This window comes from Myotis daubentonii, chromosome X (genome assembly GCF_963259705.1).
Source record: "Myotis daubentonii chromosome X, mMyoDau2.1, whole genome shotgun sequence".
NCBI lineage: Eukaryota > Metazoa > Chordata > Mammalia > Chiroptera > Vespertilionidae > Myotis > Myotis daubentonii.
The window spans coordinates 100,212,573-100,231,129 of NC_081861.1; the positions used below are offsets into that span (position 1 = coordinate 100,212,573).

General features: G+C 39.2%; 1 protein-coding gene across 7 annotated transcripts in view; it reads left to right on the forward strand.

Annotated features, from left to right (window-relative positions):
- The window catches only part of ARHGEF9 (Cdc42 guanine nucleotide exchange factor 9), a 330,612-nt gene extending 312,438 nt beyond the window's left edge, over positions 1-18,174 (forward strand). For all 7 annotated transcript variants that reach the window (XM_059678479.1, XM_059678480.1, XM_059678485.1 and 4 more), the window contains one exon: positions 14,934-18,174. In XM_059678479.1, coding sequence (XP_059534462.1) covers positions 14,934-15,115 — 182 coding nt within the window. In that variant the 3' untranslated portion in view covers positions 15,116-18,174. The remainder of the gene's footprint in view (positions 1-14,933) is intronic.
- The last annotated feature ends 383 nt before the right edge of the window (positions 18,175-18,557 follow it).

The window sequence follows — 18,557 nt, forward strand, 5'->3', positions numbered from 1 at the left end:
CCAAAGGTGGAGAATATACTATCTTATCAAGTGCACACGGAACATTATCAAAGATACACCAAGCTTTAGGACAAAAACTAAGTCTTAATAAATACAAGGAGATTGAAATCATATAAAACATCTTCTCTGACCACAGTGGTATAAAACTTGCCCTAACTGGTTTGGCTCAGTGGATAGAGTGTCGGCCTGCAGACTGAAGGGTCCCAGGTTCAATTCCAGTCAAGGGTATGTACCTTGGTTGCAGGCACACTCCCAGTGGGGAGTGTGCAGGAGGCAGCTGAATCGATGTCTCTAACTCTCTATCCCTCTCCCTTCCTCTCTCTAAAAAATCAATAAAATATATATTTTAAAAAAATAAAACTAGATGTCAATTATAATAAAAACTGGAAAACATTAAAATATGGAGCCTAAATAACATTATTAAACAATTAATGAGTTAAAGTAAGATAAAAGAATAAATAAAAAGTTACCTGAAAACAAGTGAAAATTAACACACAAAAACAAAAAATCTATGGAACACAGCAAAAGCAAACCTGAGAAGGAAGTTCACAGCATTTCAGGCCAATTCAAGAAGCTTAAGTAAACAATCTAATCCTACACCTAAATGAACTAGAAAAAGAATAACAAAGCCCAGACTAAGTAGAAGGAAAGAGATAATAAAGATCAGAGTGGCAATAAATGGCATAGAGACTAAAGAAACAATACAAACATCAGTGAAACCAAGAGCAGGTTCTTTGAAAAGATAAGTAAATTTACAAACCTTTTAAGCAGACTCTTCAATGAAAAAGGAATTAGACCCAAATGAATAAAATCAGAAATGAAAGATACAAAGTAAGAATTGACACCACAGAAATACAATTTGGAGAACAGGAAGTAAAACTGTCATTATTTGCAAATGACATGGTATTGTATATAGAAAACCTAAAGGACTCCATCTAATAAATTCTTGATCTAATAAATGAATTTGGAAAAGTAGGAAACAAAATTAATATTCAGAAATCAGTGGCATTTTTATACTAGTAAGCCAATAATGGAATATCAAAAAGAGAAATTAAGAAACAAATGCCATTTATTATTGCAACATAAAAGATAAAGAATCTAGGATTAAATTTAACCAAGGAGGTCAAAGACTTGTACTTGGAAAATTATAAGATACTTACTAAGGAAATGAGGAAAATACAAATAAAGGGAAGCATATAACATGTTCAAGGATAGGAAAAAATCATCATTGAAATGTCCATACTACCCAAAGCAATTTATGGTTTCAAGGAAATTCCTATCAAAATAGCAATGGTAAGGGATCCAACATGGCATAGGGCAGGACCAGAGTGAGGGTGAGTGTGTTCGAGGAAGAGTGTGTGTGTGTGAGTGTACGTGGGCATCTGTCTGTCAGTGCACAAAATCCTCCTGGTAGAGGAGCTGCCAGTTGCCACTGATTGCTGCTCAGCCAAGCACTTCTCTCCTCTTGAGATTGGAGAGCACGCCATGTTTGTGGATCCACAGGGTCGTCTTTAGGAGGAGGCTACAAAGAGTGGCCATGACCTAGTGCCACACAGCCAGAGAGGCACACCCAGCCCCACCTCTGGGACCCAATGTCTCCAGACACATGGGCCTGATGTCATGACCAGGTGTACCTGAACCAGTGCTCTCAGACAACTGACCCCACTGCCTTGACACATGACACACCTGACCTGCCCTGCCACCTTGATGCGTGTGGGACCACATGCACAGACCTGCTGACCCAACCTGACACACCTGAGCCTGTGACCCTGGAAAACTAGCCCCACTGCCTTAATATGACCCCACACAGCCCTGCTAACCTGACCCAGCACCCATGATGCATGGACCTGCCACTGAGGTCCAGTGTGCCTGAATTGGCACTCCTGGACAACTGGCCCTGTCACCTTGAACCTGGACTCACAGCAATGACCCAAGCCTCTGGATACATGGACTTGGCTCTGCAACAAGGCACACTTAACCTGGCACCCCCAGGAGACCAGACCCTGTTGCAAAGCAATACTTCCAAATGCACAGACCAGCCACCGCAACCTGGTCCACCTCACTCAGTGCCCTGGACTATGAAACCACTAGAATGGGGATACAAAGAAATAGCGCCCAAATGAAAGAAAATCAGAAATCACCAGATAGGGAGCTAAATTAAATGAGGGAAGCAATTTGTTAAATAAAGAATTCAAAGAAATGGTTGTAACTGTGCTCAAATAACTTAATGAGGACTATAAGGAACTTAGTGAGAACTACAGCATCATGAACAAAGAGGTAGAAACCATGAATAAGAATAATCTGAAATGAACAATGATATACCTGAAATAAAGAATACCCTGGGAAGAATCAGCAGTAGATTGGAAGAAGTTGAAGACCAAATCAGTGAATTAGAAGACAAGTTAGGGGAAAAAAAAAAAAACACCCAATAAGAGTAGCAATTGGAAAAAAATGTAAACAGCCTGAGAAGAGTTTAAGGGAACTATGGGACAACATGAAACATAACAACATCATCATCATAGGCATAAAAACAGAACAATATGAGCAAGCAATAGAAAATCTATTTGAAGAAATAATGACAGAACACTTCTCTAGCCTGGTGAAGGGAAAAGCCACACAAGTCGAAGAAACACAGAGAGTTCAAAATGAGATGAATGCAAAAAGACCCACTTCAAGATACATCATAATTGAAATGGCAAATGTTAAAAACAAAGAAAGAATCTTAAAGGCAGCAAGAGAGAGAAAGAAAGTTAATTCCAAGGGACCTCCCATTAGACTGACAGCTGATTTCTCAATAGAAACAAGTCAGGCCAGAAAGGAGTGGCATGAAGTATACAAAATAATGAAAAGCAAGGGATGCAATCCAAGAGTATTCTGTCCAGCAAGGCTATGATTAAAATTTGAAGGAAAAACAAAGAGCTTTGCAGACACAAAAATAAAGACTAAAGGAGTTTATTACCACCAAACCAGCACTGCAAGAAATGCTAAAGGGACTGTTGTAAGAAGAAGAAATAGAAAGAGAGGGAGGGACACAAGCATAAAGAATAAAAATGGCACCAAACAAGTACCTATCAATAATAACCTTAACTTGTATGCATGCATATAAGCATAACCAATGGACATAAGACACTAGGTGATAGGGGAGGCTAGGGGACTGTCTAGGGCGGGGGGATAAAATGGATACATATGTAATACCCTTTGTAATACTTTAAGCAATAAAAAAATAATAATAATAATAATAATAACCTTAAATCTGAAGGGCGTCAATGTTGCAATCAAAGGATATAGAGTAGCTGAACGGATAAGAACTCATGACCCATATTTATGATGTCTGCAAGAAACCCACCTCAGAACAAAAAAATCACACAGAATGAAAGTGAAAGGATAAAAAAAATTTCCAAACAAATGGGAAAAAAAAACAAGGATAGGAATACTCAGACCTGACAAAATAGACTTTAAAATGAAGGCCATAAGAAGAGACAATGAATACCAATTCATAATAATAAAGGGATCAATACAACAAGAGGATATAATCCTAGGAAACATATATGGACCCAATAAAGGAGCACACAAATATATGTTTAAAAAAAAACATTCTGGAGAACTTTAAAGGAGAGATTGAAAGCAATAAAATCATAGTAGAGTACTTTAATACCCCACTGAAATCACTGGATAGATGTTCTAGACAAAAAAGATCAATAAGAAAGCAGAGTCCCTAAAGGACAAACTAGATCAAATGGATTTAATTGACATTCATAGAACATTTTACCCAAAAGCTGCAGAATATACATTCTTCTCAAGGGCACATGGGACAGCCTCAAAAATAGACCACATGTCAGGACACAAACTAAGTCTCTGTGAATTCAAGAAGAATGAAATTATATCAAGCATTTTCTTGGATCACAATGGTATGAAACTAAAAATTAACTATAGCAAAACAAAACACTAAAAACAATACAAACACATGGAGGATAAATAGCATTTTATTAAACAAGGAAATGGTTACCAATGAGATCATGAAAGAAATAAGAAAAACTTCCTGGAAACAAATGAAAATTAACATACAACACCATAAAATATATGGGACATAGTGAAAAGAATCTTGAGAGGGAAGTTTATAGAACTACAGGCCTGCTTCAATAAACAAGAAAAATTACTAGTAAACTATCTAACCCTACAAATAAGAAATTAGAAAGAGAAAAACAAGAAAAGCATACAGTAAGTAGGAAGGAAATAATAAAGATCAAAGCATAAATAAATGACAGTCTAAAAAAATAATCACAAAGGTCAGTGAAACCAAGAGCTAGTTCTTTGAAAAGATAAACAATATTGATGAACCTTTAACCAAACTAATCATGAAACAGAGAGGACCCAAATAAATAAAATCAGAAATGAAAAGGGATGAAGTTACAACTGATACTACAGAAAGAAAAAGGATTGTAAGAAAATATGAAGAACAACTATATGTCAACAAGCTGGACAACCTGGACAAAATGGACAAATTCCCAGTAAAATACAATCTTCTAACACTTAACCAGGAAGAATCAGAAAACCTGAATTGGCTGATAAAAACTGATGAAATTGAAGCAGTTATTAAAAACAAAAACAAAACAAACAAACGAAAAACTCCCAAGAAACAAAAGCCCTGGTCTAGACCATTGCACATGGCAATTTTACCAAACAGTTAAGGGAAAACTAATACATGTCCTCTTCAAACAATTTTCTAAAAATCAAAGAATAAGAAACACTTGTGAGTTCTTTTTATGACGTCAGAATAGCCTTAATTCCAAAACTAGATAAAGACATTACAAAGAGAGGGAAATACAGGCCAGTATACCTGATCAACATAGATGCTAAAATCCTCAAAAAATATTACCAAATCAAATCCAGCAATGTATTAAAAAGATCATACACCATGGCCAAGTGGACTTTATTCCAGGATGGAAGGCTCGAACAATATTTGCAAATCAACAAATGTGATACATCACATAAACAAATTGAAAGACAAAAAACATGTAATCATATCAATAGACAGAAAAAGCATTTGAGAACAACATAAACTGATGAACAAAAATACATCCAGAGACAGAGAAGCATCGAACAGACCATCAAACCTCAGATGGAAGGCAGGTGAGGGTGGAGTGAGGGGTTAAGAGATCAACCAAAGGACTTGTATGCATGCATATAAGCATAACCAATGGACATAGACACTAGGGGGGTGAGGCATGTGCTGAGGGTGGGAGTGGCCCGGGAGAGATCCATGGAGGAAAAAGGAAATATATGTAATATTTTAAACAATAAAGAATTAAAAAGAAAAAAAAAGCATCCGACAAAATCCTACACACATTTTTGATAAAAACTCTAAGCAAATTAGGAATACAGGGATCATACCTTAACACAATAAAGGCCAAACCTACGTCGAAAATTATACTCAATGGGCGAAAACTAAAACCATTTCCTCTAAAAATAGGAACAAGACAGGGATGTCCACTTTCACCACTCTATTTCAACATAGTAGTAGAAGTGCTAGCCACGGTGATAAGAAAACATGAAAGGCATCCAAATTGGAACAGAGGAAGTAAAACTCTCATTATTCTCGGATGACATGATATTGTACATAGAAAACCCTAAAAATTCCATCGAAAAAATACTAGATTTAAAAAATGAATTTGGCAATGTAGCAGGATACAAAATTAACACCCAGAAATCTATGGCATTTTTTTAAATATATATTTTATTGATTTATTACAGAGAGGAAGGGAGAGAGATAGAGAGCTAGAAACATCGATGAGAGAGAAACATCGATCAGCTGCCTCCTGCACACCCACTACTGGGGATGTGCCCGCAACCCAGGTACATGCCCTTGACCGGAATCGAACCTGGGACCTTTCAGTCCGCAGGCCGACGCTCTATCCACTGAGCCAAACCGGTTTTGGCATCTATGGCATTTTTATACACCAATAATGAACTCTCAGAAAGAGAAACTAAGCAAACTCCCTTTTAGCATTGCAACAAAAACGTTAAAATACTTATGAATAAACTTAATCATAGAGGTAAAAGACTTGTACTTCAAAAACCACAGGACTTTGAAAAAAGAGATAGAGGAAAATATAAACAAGTGAAAGAATATACAGTGGGGCCTTGACTTACGAGTTTAATTCGTTCTGTGACGGAGCTCGTTAAGGAGTTCGTTAACTCAAATTACTCTGTCAACTCAAAGCAAAATATCGACCGAGAGACGTCTCGTATCTCGGAAAAACTCGTTAGTCGGGACACTCGTAAGTCAAGGCCCCACTGTACTATGTTCATAGATTTGTAGACTCAACATCATTAAAATGTCCATACTACCCAAAGCAATCTATAGGTTCAGTGTAATCTCTATTAAAATACCAATGGCATATTTCACAGATGTAGAACAAATACTCCAAAAATTTATGTATAACCAAAAAAGTCCCTGAGTAGACGTAGCAATCTTGAGAAAGAAGAACAAAATTGGAGGGATCACAATACTGGATATCTAGCTATACTACAAAGCCACTAGTTACATCAGTCTGGTATGGGCACAAGAACAGGCATATAGATCAATGGAGCCAAACAGAGACCTCAGAAATCAACCCAAACCATTATTCTTAATTAATATTTGACAAAAGATGCAAGCATATACAATGGAGTCAAAACAGTTGCTTTAATAAATGTTGGGAGAATTGGACAGACATGCAAAACAATAAAACTAGACCACCAGCCTACCCCAGACAAGAGAATGAACTCCAAATGGATAAGACTTAAATGTCAGTAGTGAAACCATAAAAATCCTAGAAGGAAAAATAGGCAAGAAAAACTCTTATGTCTCTCATAGCAATATGTTTGTGGATATATCTCTTAGTGCAAGCAAAACTAAGGGGAAAATAAACAAATGGGACTACATCAAAATAAAAAGCTTCTGTACAGCAAAATAAACCACCAACAAAATGAAAAGAGAACCCACTACTTGGAAGAACATATTTGCCAATAATACATCTGATAAGGGGTTAATTTCCAAAATATATAAGGAACTCATGCAACTTAAAAGGAAGACAAACAATCCAATTAAAAAATGGGCAAAGTAACTAAATAGATACTTCTCCAAAGTGGACATACAGATGGCCAAGAGATATATGAAAGAAATGCTCAAAGTTACTGATCATCAGAGAGATGAAAATGAAAATGAATATGAGGTATCACCTCAAACCTGTCAGCATGGCTACCATCAACAAATCAACAAACAATAAGTGCTGGCGAGGATGTGGAGAAAGAACTATTGTACACTGCTGGTGGGAATACAGCCATTATGGAAAATGGTATGGAGTTTCCTCAAAAAATTTATTATGGATCCGCCATTTGACTTGGTGATCTCACTTCTAGGAATATATACTAAGAAAACCAAATAACCAATCAGAAAGAATGTTTGTACCCCTATGTTCATAGTAGAAAAATTTACAATAGCTAAGATCTGGATACAGCCCAAGTGCCTATCAGTAAATGAGTGGATTAAAATGCTGTGGTACATTTATACCATGGAATACTATGTAGCAGTAGAAAAAAAAAAAGATCTCTTACCCTTAGAGATAGCATGGAGAGACCTGAAGAGTATTACGCTAAGCAAAATAAACCAGTCAGAGAAAGACAAGTATCACATGATCTCACTCTTATGTGGAACCTAATGAACAAAATAAACTGATGAACAAAATAGATCTGAGACATAGAAACCCAGAACATAGTGTGGAGTCTCAGAGGGAAGGCATGGGATGGTGGGTGGGTGGGAAGAGATCAACCAAAGAACTTGTATGCATATATGTATAACCAATGGACACAGACAATAGGGTGGTGAAGGCCTGGGGTGGAGGGTGGGGGGGGGGTTATAAGTCATCAATGGGGGGAAAGGTGGACATATGTAATACTTTCAAAAATGAAATTTTAATTTAAAAAATAATAGATCCAGAGATGTAGAAGCGTGGAACAGTCTGTCAAATGTCAGAGGGAAGGCGGTTGTTGGTGGTTGGGAGAGAAGAGATCAACCAAAGAACTTGTATGCATTTATACATAATCCATGGACACAGACAGTATTTTGGTGAAGGCCTGGGGTTGAGAGTGGGGGCAGGCTAGAATGAGACAATGGGGGAGAAGGGTGACATATTGAATACTACAATAATAAAGATTTAATAAAAATGTAAGTTGTTAAAGCATAAAAATCCTACTAGAAAACATGGGCCCAAAAATATCAGACATCTCATATAGCAGAATTTTCACAGATATATCACCTAGGGCAAGTGAAACAAAGGGGAAAAAAACAAATGTGACTACATCAAAATAAAAATCTGTAATACGGCTGAAGAAACCAGCATCAAAATGAAAAGGGAACCCACTATATGGAAGAACATATTTGCCAATGATACATCCAATAAAGGGTTAATTTCCAAACTATATGAAATAGTCATATAACTCAACAAAAGGAAGACAAACAATCTAATTTAACAACAGGCAAAAACCTGATTAGACACTTCTCCAAAGAGGACATTCAAATGGCTAAGAGACATGAAAAATGTTTCAGTTCACTAATCATCATAGAGATGCAAATTAAAACAATGAGGCATAACCTTATACTTGCCAGAATGGCTACCATCAATAAATCAAACAGCAAATGCTAGTGATGATGTGGAGAAAAAAAAGAACCCTAGTACATTGCTTGTGGGAATGCAAACTGGAGCAGCCACTATGGAACGGGATTTCCATCAAAAAATTTAAAATGGAAATGCTATTTGACCCAGTGATCCCACTCTAGGAATGTATCTTAAGAATCCAGAAACTCCAATCAGAAAGAATATATGAATGTTTATGTTTATAGCAGTATTGCTTACATCAGCTAGGATCTGGAAATAGAACAAGTGCCTTAAAGTAGAAGAATGGATTTTAAAAATATGGTACATTTACACAATGGAATACTATGCGGCTATGAAAAAGAAGGATCAATTACCCCTTGAGACATCATGGAGGGCCCTAGAGATGATTATGCTAAGTGAACTAAGCCAGTCAGAGAAAGACAAATATCACGTGATCTCACTTATGTGGAAACTGAAGAACACCATACCCTGATGAATAAAATAGAACCAGAGGCATGGAAACATGGAACAGACTGACAAATCTCAGTGGGAAGGTGTGAGGGGTGTAGAGGAGATTAACCAGAGGATTTATATGCATATATGCATTGGCCATGAATACAGAGAATAGTGTGGTGAAGGCCTGGGGCCCTGTGGGAACCAGTTGGTGGGAGGAAAGTGGGAAAAGAGGGGGAGACATTTGTAATACTCTCAACAATAAAGATATAAAAATAGCAATTGCATAGATTTCAGATCTAGTATGAATATTGCATAAATTTATATGGGACCAGAAATGACCCCAAATAGCCTCAATAAACTTGAGAAAGGAACAAAGTTTGAGGTATCACATTATCTGATACCAAACTATAATGCAAGGCCATAGTAATCAAAACAGAATGGTATTGACACAAGAATAAGTATATGGAACAGAATAGAGAGCACAATAATAAACCAACAACTTTGTGGTCAATTAATATTTGCCAAAGCAGGCAAAATATACAATGGGCTAAAGACAGCCCATTCAATAAATGATATTATGAAAATTGGACAGATACATGCAAAAAAATGTAACTAAACCACTAACTTACACCATACACAAGAATAAACTCAAAATGGATTAAACACAAGTGTGTTCCAAAACTATAAAAATCCTAGAAGAAAACATATTCAGTATAATCTCAGACATTTCTCATTGAAGTTTTTTCTGCCAATACATTTCTTTGAGCAAGGGAAGTAAAGGAAAAGATAAACAAATGGGACTTTAGCAAACTGCAAAGCCTTTGCACAGCAAAATAAACCATCAACAAAACCAAAGGGAGCCCATTGATTGGGAGAATAAATGATACATCTGATAAGGGGTTAATTTCCAAAAATATATAAGGATTTATACAATTCAACACCAAGAAGGCAAACAACTCAATTAAAAAATGGGCAAAGAACCTGAGTAGACTCCTCTCCAAAGAGGATATATAGATGGCCAATAGACATATGAAAAACATGCTCAGTGTCACTAATCATCAGAGAGATGCAAGTTAAAAATTAAAGCTATGATGAGGTATTACCTCACAACTGTCAGAATGGCTATCATTAAAAGCAACAAGTGATAATGAGGATGTAGAGAAAGGGAATATTCATGTCCTGTTGGTGAGAATGCAGACTAGTGCTACCACTGGAGGAAGCACTATGAGGTTTACTAAAAAAATTAAAAATGAAATGGCCTTTTAATCAAGCAATCCTACTGCTGGGAATATATCCACAGAAACCTGAAACACTAATGCAAAAGAATATGTGCACCCCTGTCTTCATTTCAGTGTTATTTACAATACTTAAGATCTACAAACAGCTAAAGTGACTATCAGATGAATGGATAAAAAAGCTGTGGTACATTTACACAATTGAATACTACTCAGTCGTAAAAAAATATAAAATAATGAAATCTTACCTTTTGGGTCAGCATAGATGGACTTGCAGAGTATTAGTCTATGTGAAGCCAGTCAGGAAAAGACAAATACAATATGATCTCACTTATATGTGCAATCTAATGAACAAAATAAACCGACAAACAAAATAGAAAGAGAGGCATAGATACACGAAATAGACTGACAACTGTCAAAAGAGAGGGGTGGGGGGCTTGGTAAAAGAAGGTGAAGGTATTAACCAAAAAACTACATTATATATCCTATCTAATAAAAGAGAAAAATGGTAATTGGCGTACGACGATACCCTTTTCATTGGCTAATCAGGGCTATATGCAAATTAACTGCCAACTAAGATTGGCAGTTAACTGCCAACAAGATGGCGGTTAATTTGCATATGTAGGCACAATGCAGGGAGGCGAAAGGGAAAGCAGGAAGAAGCCCCCTGCCACTGACAGTGATCGGAAACCCAGGGGGGAGCTAAGAGCTGGGGGGCAGGGCAAAGGCGGCCTTGGGGCCGCCTTTGCCCTGCCCCCCCAGCCATGATCGGAGAATCAGGCGCCTTTGCCGCCCTGGCCAGTGATAGCAGGAAGTAGGGGTGGAGCCAGCGATGGGAGCTGGGCACGGTCGAAGCTGGCAGTCCCGGGAGCTAGGGGTCCCTTGCCTGGGCCTAAAGCGAAGCCCACGATCGCGGGGCCGCTGCAACTGCGGGTCCTGCTGCCCGGGCCGGACGCCTCAGCCAGAGGCCTCAGGCCTGGTCAAGGGGCCGATCCGGTGATTGGTGATCGGAGGGTGATGAGGGTCAACTCCTCTGGCCGAGGCATCAGGCCTGGGTCGGGGGCGGAGCTGGGGATTGGGGGGATATGATGGTCCCCTTGCCCAGGCCTGAAGCCTGGGTCAGAGGCATCAGGCTTGGGCGGGGGGTGGAGCAAGCGATCAGAGGGAGATGGGGGTCCCCTGCCCAGGCATGATTCCTGGGCCAGAGGCCTCAGACCTGGGCGGGGGCCAGAGCCAGTGATCAGGGGGAGATGGGGGTCCCCTGTCCAAGCCTGACACCTCTGGCGGAGGCGTCAGGCCTGGGCAAGGGGCCGATCCTGCGATTGGAGGGTGATGGGGGTCAACGCCTGAGGGCTCCCAGTATGTGAGAGGGGGCAGGCTGGGCTGAGGGACACTCCCCCCCCCCCACACACACACACACCCAGTGCACGAATTTCGTGCACCGGGCCCCTAGTATATTCATAAATAACCAAGACATAGAAACAACCTACGTACCTATGTGTCCTCCAAGGGTGAATAGATGAAATAAATGTGGTACATGTGTGTGTATATGTATATAACACCTAGACACAGATAACAGTGTGGTGATAGCCAGAGGGAAAGGTGGGGTAGATATGTAGCTTTGGGCAAAGGGGGTGGGATACTAGTAAATGGAGATGGAAAGAGACTTTGCTTTTGGTAATGGATGCATGATGCAGTATGCAGATGATGTTTTGTTGAGTTGTACACTTGAAACCTCTATGGTTTTGTGAACCAATGTCACACCAATAAATTCAAATTATTTTAAAAAACAATGAAAACACAAGACAGACTGGAAATAATTTGCAAAACACATATCTGGTAAAAGAATTGTATCCAAAATGTAGAAAGAATTCTTAAAAATGATCAACATTAAGGAAACTTATTTATCTAAAAACAAAAGACCAATAGTGGAATGGTGGACCCTTGACATCATGCATTTGTGAAAAGTCATAGAACTATATAACACAAAGTGTCAGTCCTAATGTAAACTGTAGATTTTCATTAATAATAATGTTGGACCTACAAAAAAACGTAGGGGAAATACTGAATGGCATTGGTCTTGGCAACAAGTTTTTTTTAATATGATATCAAAAACACAAGCAACAGAAACAAAAATAAACAAGTGGGACTACATTAAACTACAAAGCTTTTGCACAGCAAAAGAAACAATTAACACAATGACAATGCAACCTGCAGAATAGGAAAAATGTTTGCAAACCATATATCTGATAAAGGATTAATATTCAAAATATGTAAGCAACTCATATAACTCAGAAGCAAAAACAAACAAACCCAGTAGTCCAATTTAAAAATGGACAGGGTATCTGAATATATTTTTTCCAGAGAATTCATACAGATGGCCAACAGATACATAAAATTTGCTCAACATCACTAATCAATCAGAGAAATGCAAATCATAACCACAATGAGATATCACCTCATGTCTGTTATATAAAAAAGACAAGAAATACAAGTGCTGGTAAGAATGTGGAAAAAAGGGAACCCTTGTTCACTGTTGATGGGGATGTAAGTTGGTGAGTTACAGTGAAAAAAATATGCAAGGTCATCAAAAAATTTAAATTAGACCTGTCACCTTATCCAGCAATCCCACTTCTGAGTATATATGGAAAGAAAATGAAATCAGAAACTTAAAGAGATATCTGCACCCCCTTATGTTCATTGCAGCATTATCCACAATAACCAACACAGAAACAACCTACATGTCCTCCAGTGAATGAATAGATAAAATAAATGCGGTACCTGTGTATGCATGCAAATGCATACACATATACACAAAGAAATATTATTCAGCCATAAAAAGAAAGAAACCCTGCCTTATTGAATCATAGATGGACTTTGAAGGCATTGTTCTGTGAGAAATAAGTCAGACAATAAAACAAATATTGTATGATCTCACTTATATTTAGAATCTATAAAATGAAAACTTATAGAAACAGAAAATAAATTGGTGGTGGCCAGGAGCTGGGGTTTGGGGAAGTGGGAATGTTGTTCAAACTTCCAGGGAACAAACTTCCAGTTATAACACATAGTTCTGGGGATATAATGTACACTATGGTGACTATAGTTAACAATACTTGTTGTATACTTGAGAGTTGCTAACAAAGTATTTTTTAAATGTTCTTATCACAAAAAAGGTAATTATGTGAGGCAGTGGATGTGCTAGCTAACCTTATTGTGGTAATCATTTCTCAATACATATGTCTATCAAATATCATGTTTCACACTTTAAACTTATACAATGTTCTGTGTCAATTATATTTCAACAAAGCTAGAAAATAAAAATAAGAACAAAAACTACTGACTTTTAGAATAAAACCAGTTCCTTCCCACTGAAGGGCCAATGGCCGATGGTGGCTTAATATGATACTACCTCCAGGATAATGGGATCAAATCATCAAACAAGGCAAACAAAAAAGCTATAATGTTAAAATTTCAGACACTGACCAGCAGATGAGGAAGGTATGTGAAAGCAGCAGAGAGGTCTTCCTTGCATTCTGAATCAGATGCTGTATATCTCAGCCTATTCTATTCTGAATATAGATTAGGATTAAACTTTAAGTTTAGGCTCCCTGGTTCCAAGAATTCTCTATTCAAGCAGATTTTGCTTTGATAGTTGCAAACCCTCCTAATGAAAGTTGATAAATTATTGAAGTGTTCCATTTGAAATGTCATAAATATATTCCAAGTCTTCCTTGTGTTCCATGAATCATATTTTCTGTTGGTGAGTTCACTTTCTCCCTCTATTACCAATGTCACTTCCCTATTAAATACAGTTGCATTACTCTCAACCTGGCATAGAACACTTGCTTTTAGAAAAACATTTCCCTCCCCTAAACACCTACCCTGAAGTCACTAGTTTTTAACCAGGCTCTTTTGACACTTCCAGGGGGAATGGAGGAGGGAGAAAATGTTGCTTCACATTAAATGGATATCGTTGGGTTATTTGCAGCACCAACCCTGCATAATGGATTATGGTCTCTTTTTAAAAAAAATTATTGATTAAGTTATTACATATGTGTCTTTATCCCCACATTACCCCCCTCATCTCCCCTCCCCACTCATGCTCTCACCCCCCTGTTGTCTGTGTTCATTCGTTAGGCCTATATGCTAGCATATAAGTCCTTTGGTTGATCTCTGCCTTTTACCCCCACTCTCCCCTACCTTCCCTCTGAGGTTTGACGGTCTGATTGATGCTTAGGGTCTCTTGGAAAGAGCTCTGAACTGAGAAGTCAAAGAATGTGGATTCTAGCCCTTGCTTTGTGACATTGGGTATGGCATTTCCCTCCAGGTCTCAGTGTCTTCATCTGTAAAATGGATGATGGCAACATCCCAGATTTCTCAGTAATGCTGTGTAGATGGCAAAGCATATGTTGCTGCAGTAATCACCACACCATTCCAAAATCTATGAAGTAATGTAAATCTTCCCTTGGTGATTTTCAGTTCCAGTTCACACTCTCTAAAATGGATGCTTTGAAATGTCTGCCCAAAGTGGTCAGTGGGTAATTTGAGAAGTCCCTTTCTACTTAACTTATAACTTTTCCCTTTGATCTTTCATCTACTCTAGGTGTCAACTCTGCCCGCTCAGTTCCTCCTTCCTACCCACCACCGCAGGACCCATTAAACCAGGGCCAGTACCTGGTCCCAGATGGCATCGCTCAGTCACAGGTCTTTGAGTTCACCGAACCCAAGCGCAGCCAGTCACCATTCTGGCAAAACTTCAGCAGGTTAACCCCCTTCAAAAAATAGTACCTACAGGGAGGCAGATAATTTTAAAATAAAGTAAATAAAATTATATTTATAGATGGACCTTTTTTCGGAGAAGCACTGTTGAAATTTATAAATATATATATGGACATATACACACACAGAGAGACCCTTGAGTGTACACACACACACACACACACACACACACACACACACACACAGAAGGACCAAAAACGTTTTCTGTTCTTTGGGGGAAGTGAAATATATAGTTGGTAGGAAGAGGTATCAATGACTTCTAAACATTTGATCTCTTCTTAAAAGTTTTTTTTTGTTCTTCTTGCTCTATCCTCATCCCCTTTACTTTCAGAAATTGACATTTCTATTTGTTCCTTTTCTTGTTGAGATAATCTCTTTACTCCCCTGAGTGATTCATTGACTTGTCATTATTACCATAGATGTGTTTATATTGTTTTTTTTTTCTTTCCCAATGATACTGATGCTGATGACTTTTTAATTTAATTTAATGTGGTGGGTTTGGGAGTTTAGAATTGTTTTTCCTTTTACTTTTTACTAGGTAAAGGGAGGGTCTTCTTTCTCCTCTCCTTCAGCTGACCATCTATCTTCAAATGTTTATGCAGCCCTATAGTTGCCCCAAACAGCCTTTTCCCTGCATCTTCTGTTCTCAGTTGTGTGAGTCTGGATGTGCTCTGTTGTGCCCTGTGACATAACTACTCAATATTCCTATTGCTTTCACTGTGTTTTGGTATTGTAGAGGGATCAAAACCAAAATAAGCAAGGGCATGTCAGAGTATAATGATGCAGGAGAAGACTTCTGTTCAGGGAACATTCTGCATTTGGGCTATTTCTTCTCCTAGCACTGGGGTTTCCCATGTTGCAGCACTACTGAGTTGTGACAGTTTTGTATCTGGGATTTAGTTTCACAAATTATTCTGTTCTTCAAGATGCTTTGGTTATGGTTTTCCTTCTAAGCCTGTCCCTCTCCTAACCTAAAAGATCTGAACTGGAAGCAAACAGGCTGAAACTCTGCCTCCTGTTGGAGGGATTCAACTGCCTCCAGTACCAAATAGATTTAAGAAAGGGCTCCCCACTGCAATCAGTTTGAGGGCCCGTTCATCCCAGTTTCCATTTGCAGATTGTTTAGGCAGCATTGATAGGAGTCTATAAATGGATAAAGATAGAGTCTACCCTACCTTACCAAGATCATCATCTGTCTTTAAATTATTTACCTAGAGAAGATCCAATGCTGAACCGCAACTTCTTACAGGAAAAAAACGGGTGGGTATGGAAATAGACAGCCTTGGCCTAAGATATGTACCTGCAGTTCCTACCATTCAAGTTATTTGAGACTTCCCTAATTATTAGCAGATTGCATGGACAATCTCCCTTTTCTTCCCCTCTTCCTATCTTTCTTCTTTTTCCTGCTCTATTGGCACCAGAAGATTGGTGGTATTGCCATAGTTAAAGCACTCTGGCACTTGAAGAAGGCCCCATTTCCAACATTGTCCCATCTCAGGACATTTGAAGCAAGTAAGGATTCCAGGGGGATTTTTCCCTATGGAGAAAGGATCTGAGACAGAAATCCCATACTTAGGCTCATTTTGGGGCAGGATTTACACTGGGGTAAAACTAACTTCTCCCAGAAAGAGTTCCCTGTGGGTACAGGAGTACTTGCTTCTCCTCCCCACATGGCCCCTTGCATGGCCCCTCCAGCAAGAAGAATGGAGTACAAAGAAGTAAGGATTGACCTTGCTATGGAGAACTCTAGTGAGGAATCTGGAGATTGTGAGTCTGTTCAGAACCCCTTGGGAGAAGACTATGTCATGAAAGGACCTCAGCTTACTAAGCAGTACCATGGCTGCATGGGGCCCTCAGTGTAGCTGGCTTGATTGCTGCTCTATGACTCCTGACCCAGACCAGTCCTTCCCAGCCTGGGAATTTTTCTTCTGTGGGAATCAAACTGCAAGTTGTTTCAGCTTCCATTCAGACTTGTGGAATGAGCCAAGGGTAAGCTTGAATTGGTCAGAGGGCCAGGGCTTGGGACTGGCCACCACTGCTCAGAACATGACCCAGCTACTTAAGCACCCTTGGCAAGGAACCTGTACCTAGTGCATAAGATAAAATGGCCTCTCTGGCAAGCAGAATGTGTTTAAATAACTGGGTAGGCCTTTCTTGAACTTACATTCTTCCTTACTTGCCCCACTACGCTTGGCACTGACATGTTTCTATGAGGTCTTGGAGCCCACCAAAAGGGGATTCTCAGACAAGTCCCTGGGCCTACAATATCTCTTGGTCAAAGCCCCTTGTCCCTGTGCTCCCCTAGACCTGTACCCAGAGCTCCATGATCAGGGATATTGCCTCTCGCCATCCACCTCCCATCCATCTATCTCTCATCCACCCAACCCACTGGCCTCACTAGATGCCAATGACTTGTGAAAACACCAAGAAATAAGTATTCCCTTGGTTGTAGTGTTCCCCCAGCCTATGGCAGCAAATCAAACCAGTGGCCAGCAGCCCCATGGGGAGTCCCATTATCTGGGCTCATGGTCCAGTCCTATTCTGTGTCCTCACAGCAGTGCTATCCCTAAGAACTCTGTAAATCTTTGTTTCTGCATGGCCCTGAGCTCCCTTTTCCTCAACTCAATGAGGCCTGGATTTGCTCTTCAAAAGGCTTTGCTATTGTGTTCTATGGGCCCTGCTGTGGGATGGTCCTAACACAGAAACTCAACTCCTCTTTCTCTCTCCCTCTCCCCCATTCTCTCTATGTGTATATCTCTAATGGATTTATAAGAACAGCAACAAGAGAGTTCTAACAGTTCTAGTGTAAAGCCAAATAGTGATCTTTTAGTGCTTTGGGGATGGGGTGGGCTGGGGTGGTTGGATGGGCAACAGTGATTTTGATTACCCCTGCTGCTCTGCATTTGCCAGTTTATTTTGTTTCTCCTAATTGACTGTTTGACCCTGTCAAACAAATGTCAAAGTTGTGTGTTTAAAAAAATGTTTAACAACAAAACTACGATGTTGTAATGACACAAAGCCTTATGAAAATATTTATGGAGTTCAATAAAAGAAGTAAAAAGACACCTCAGGCATAGCTCTCGTGCCATTTTTGTGTGTATATGTGTGTGCTTGTTTCCCAATAGCAAAATAAGGGGAATTTACCTGGTGGGGGGGCAGCTTACCCCAGCTTATTCTCAGCCTGCATCCCTGCTGTACCATTGCCAGGCAATCCATAGGCTATGACCTTTCATGTTCTTTCTGGAAGAGTTGGTCACAAGAATCAAATATGATCCTATAACGGGGCACTTCAAGTGCCCTTACTGATGGGACTGTCCTTCAGGTTACCTGACTCTTGGACCAGACTTCAAAGCCCATTCCTGACCTTGCTCCTTTTCCTTGTAGCTGTGAGTTCAGTACCTGCCTGGAACTCATGGAATCATAAAAGTTGTTTTATGGACCCAGCAAG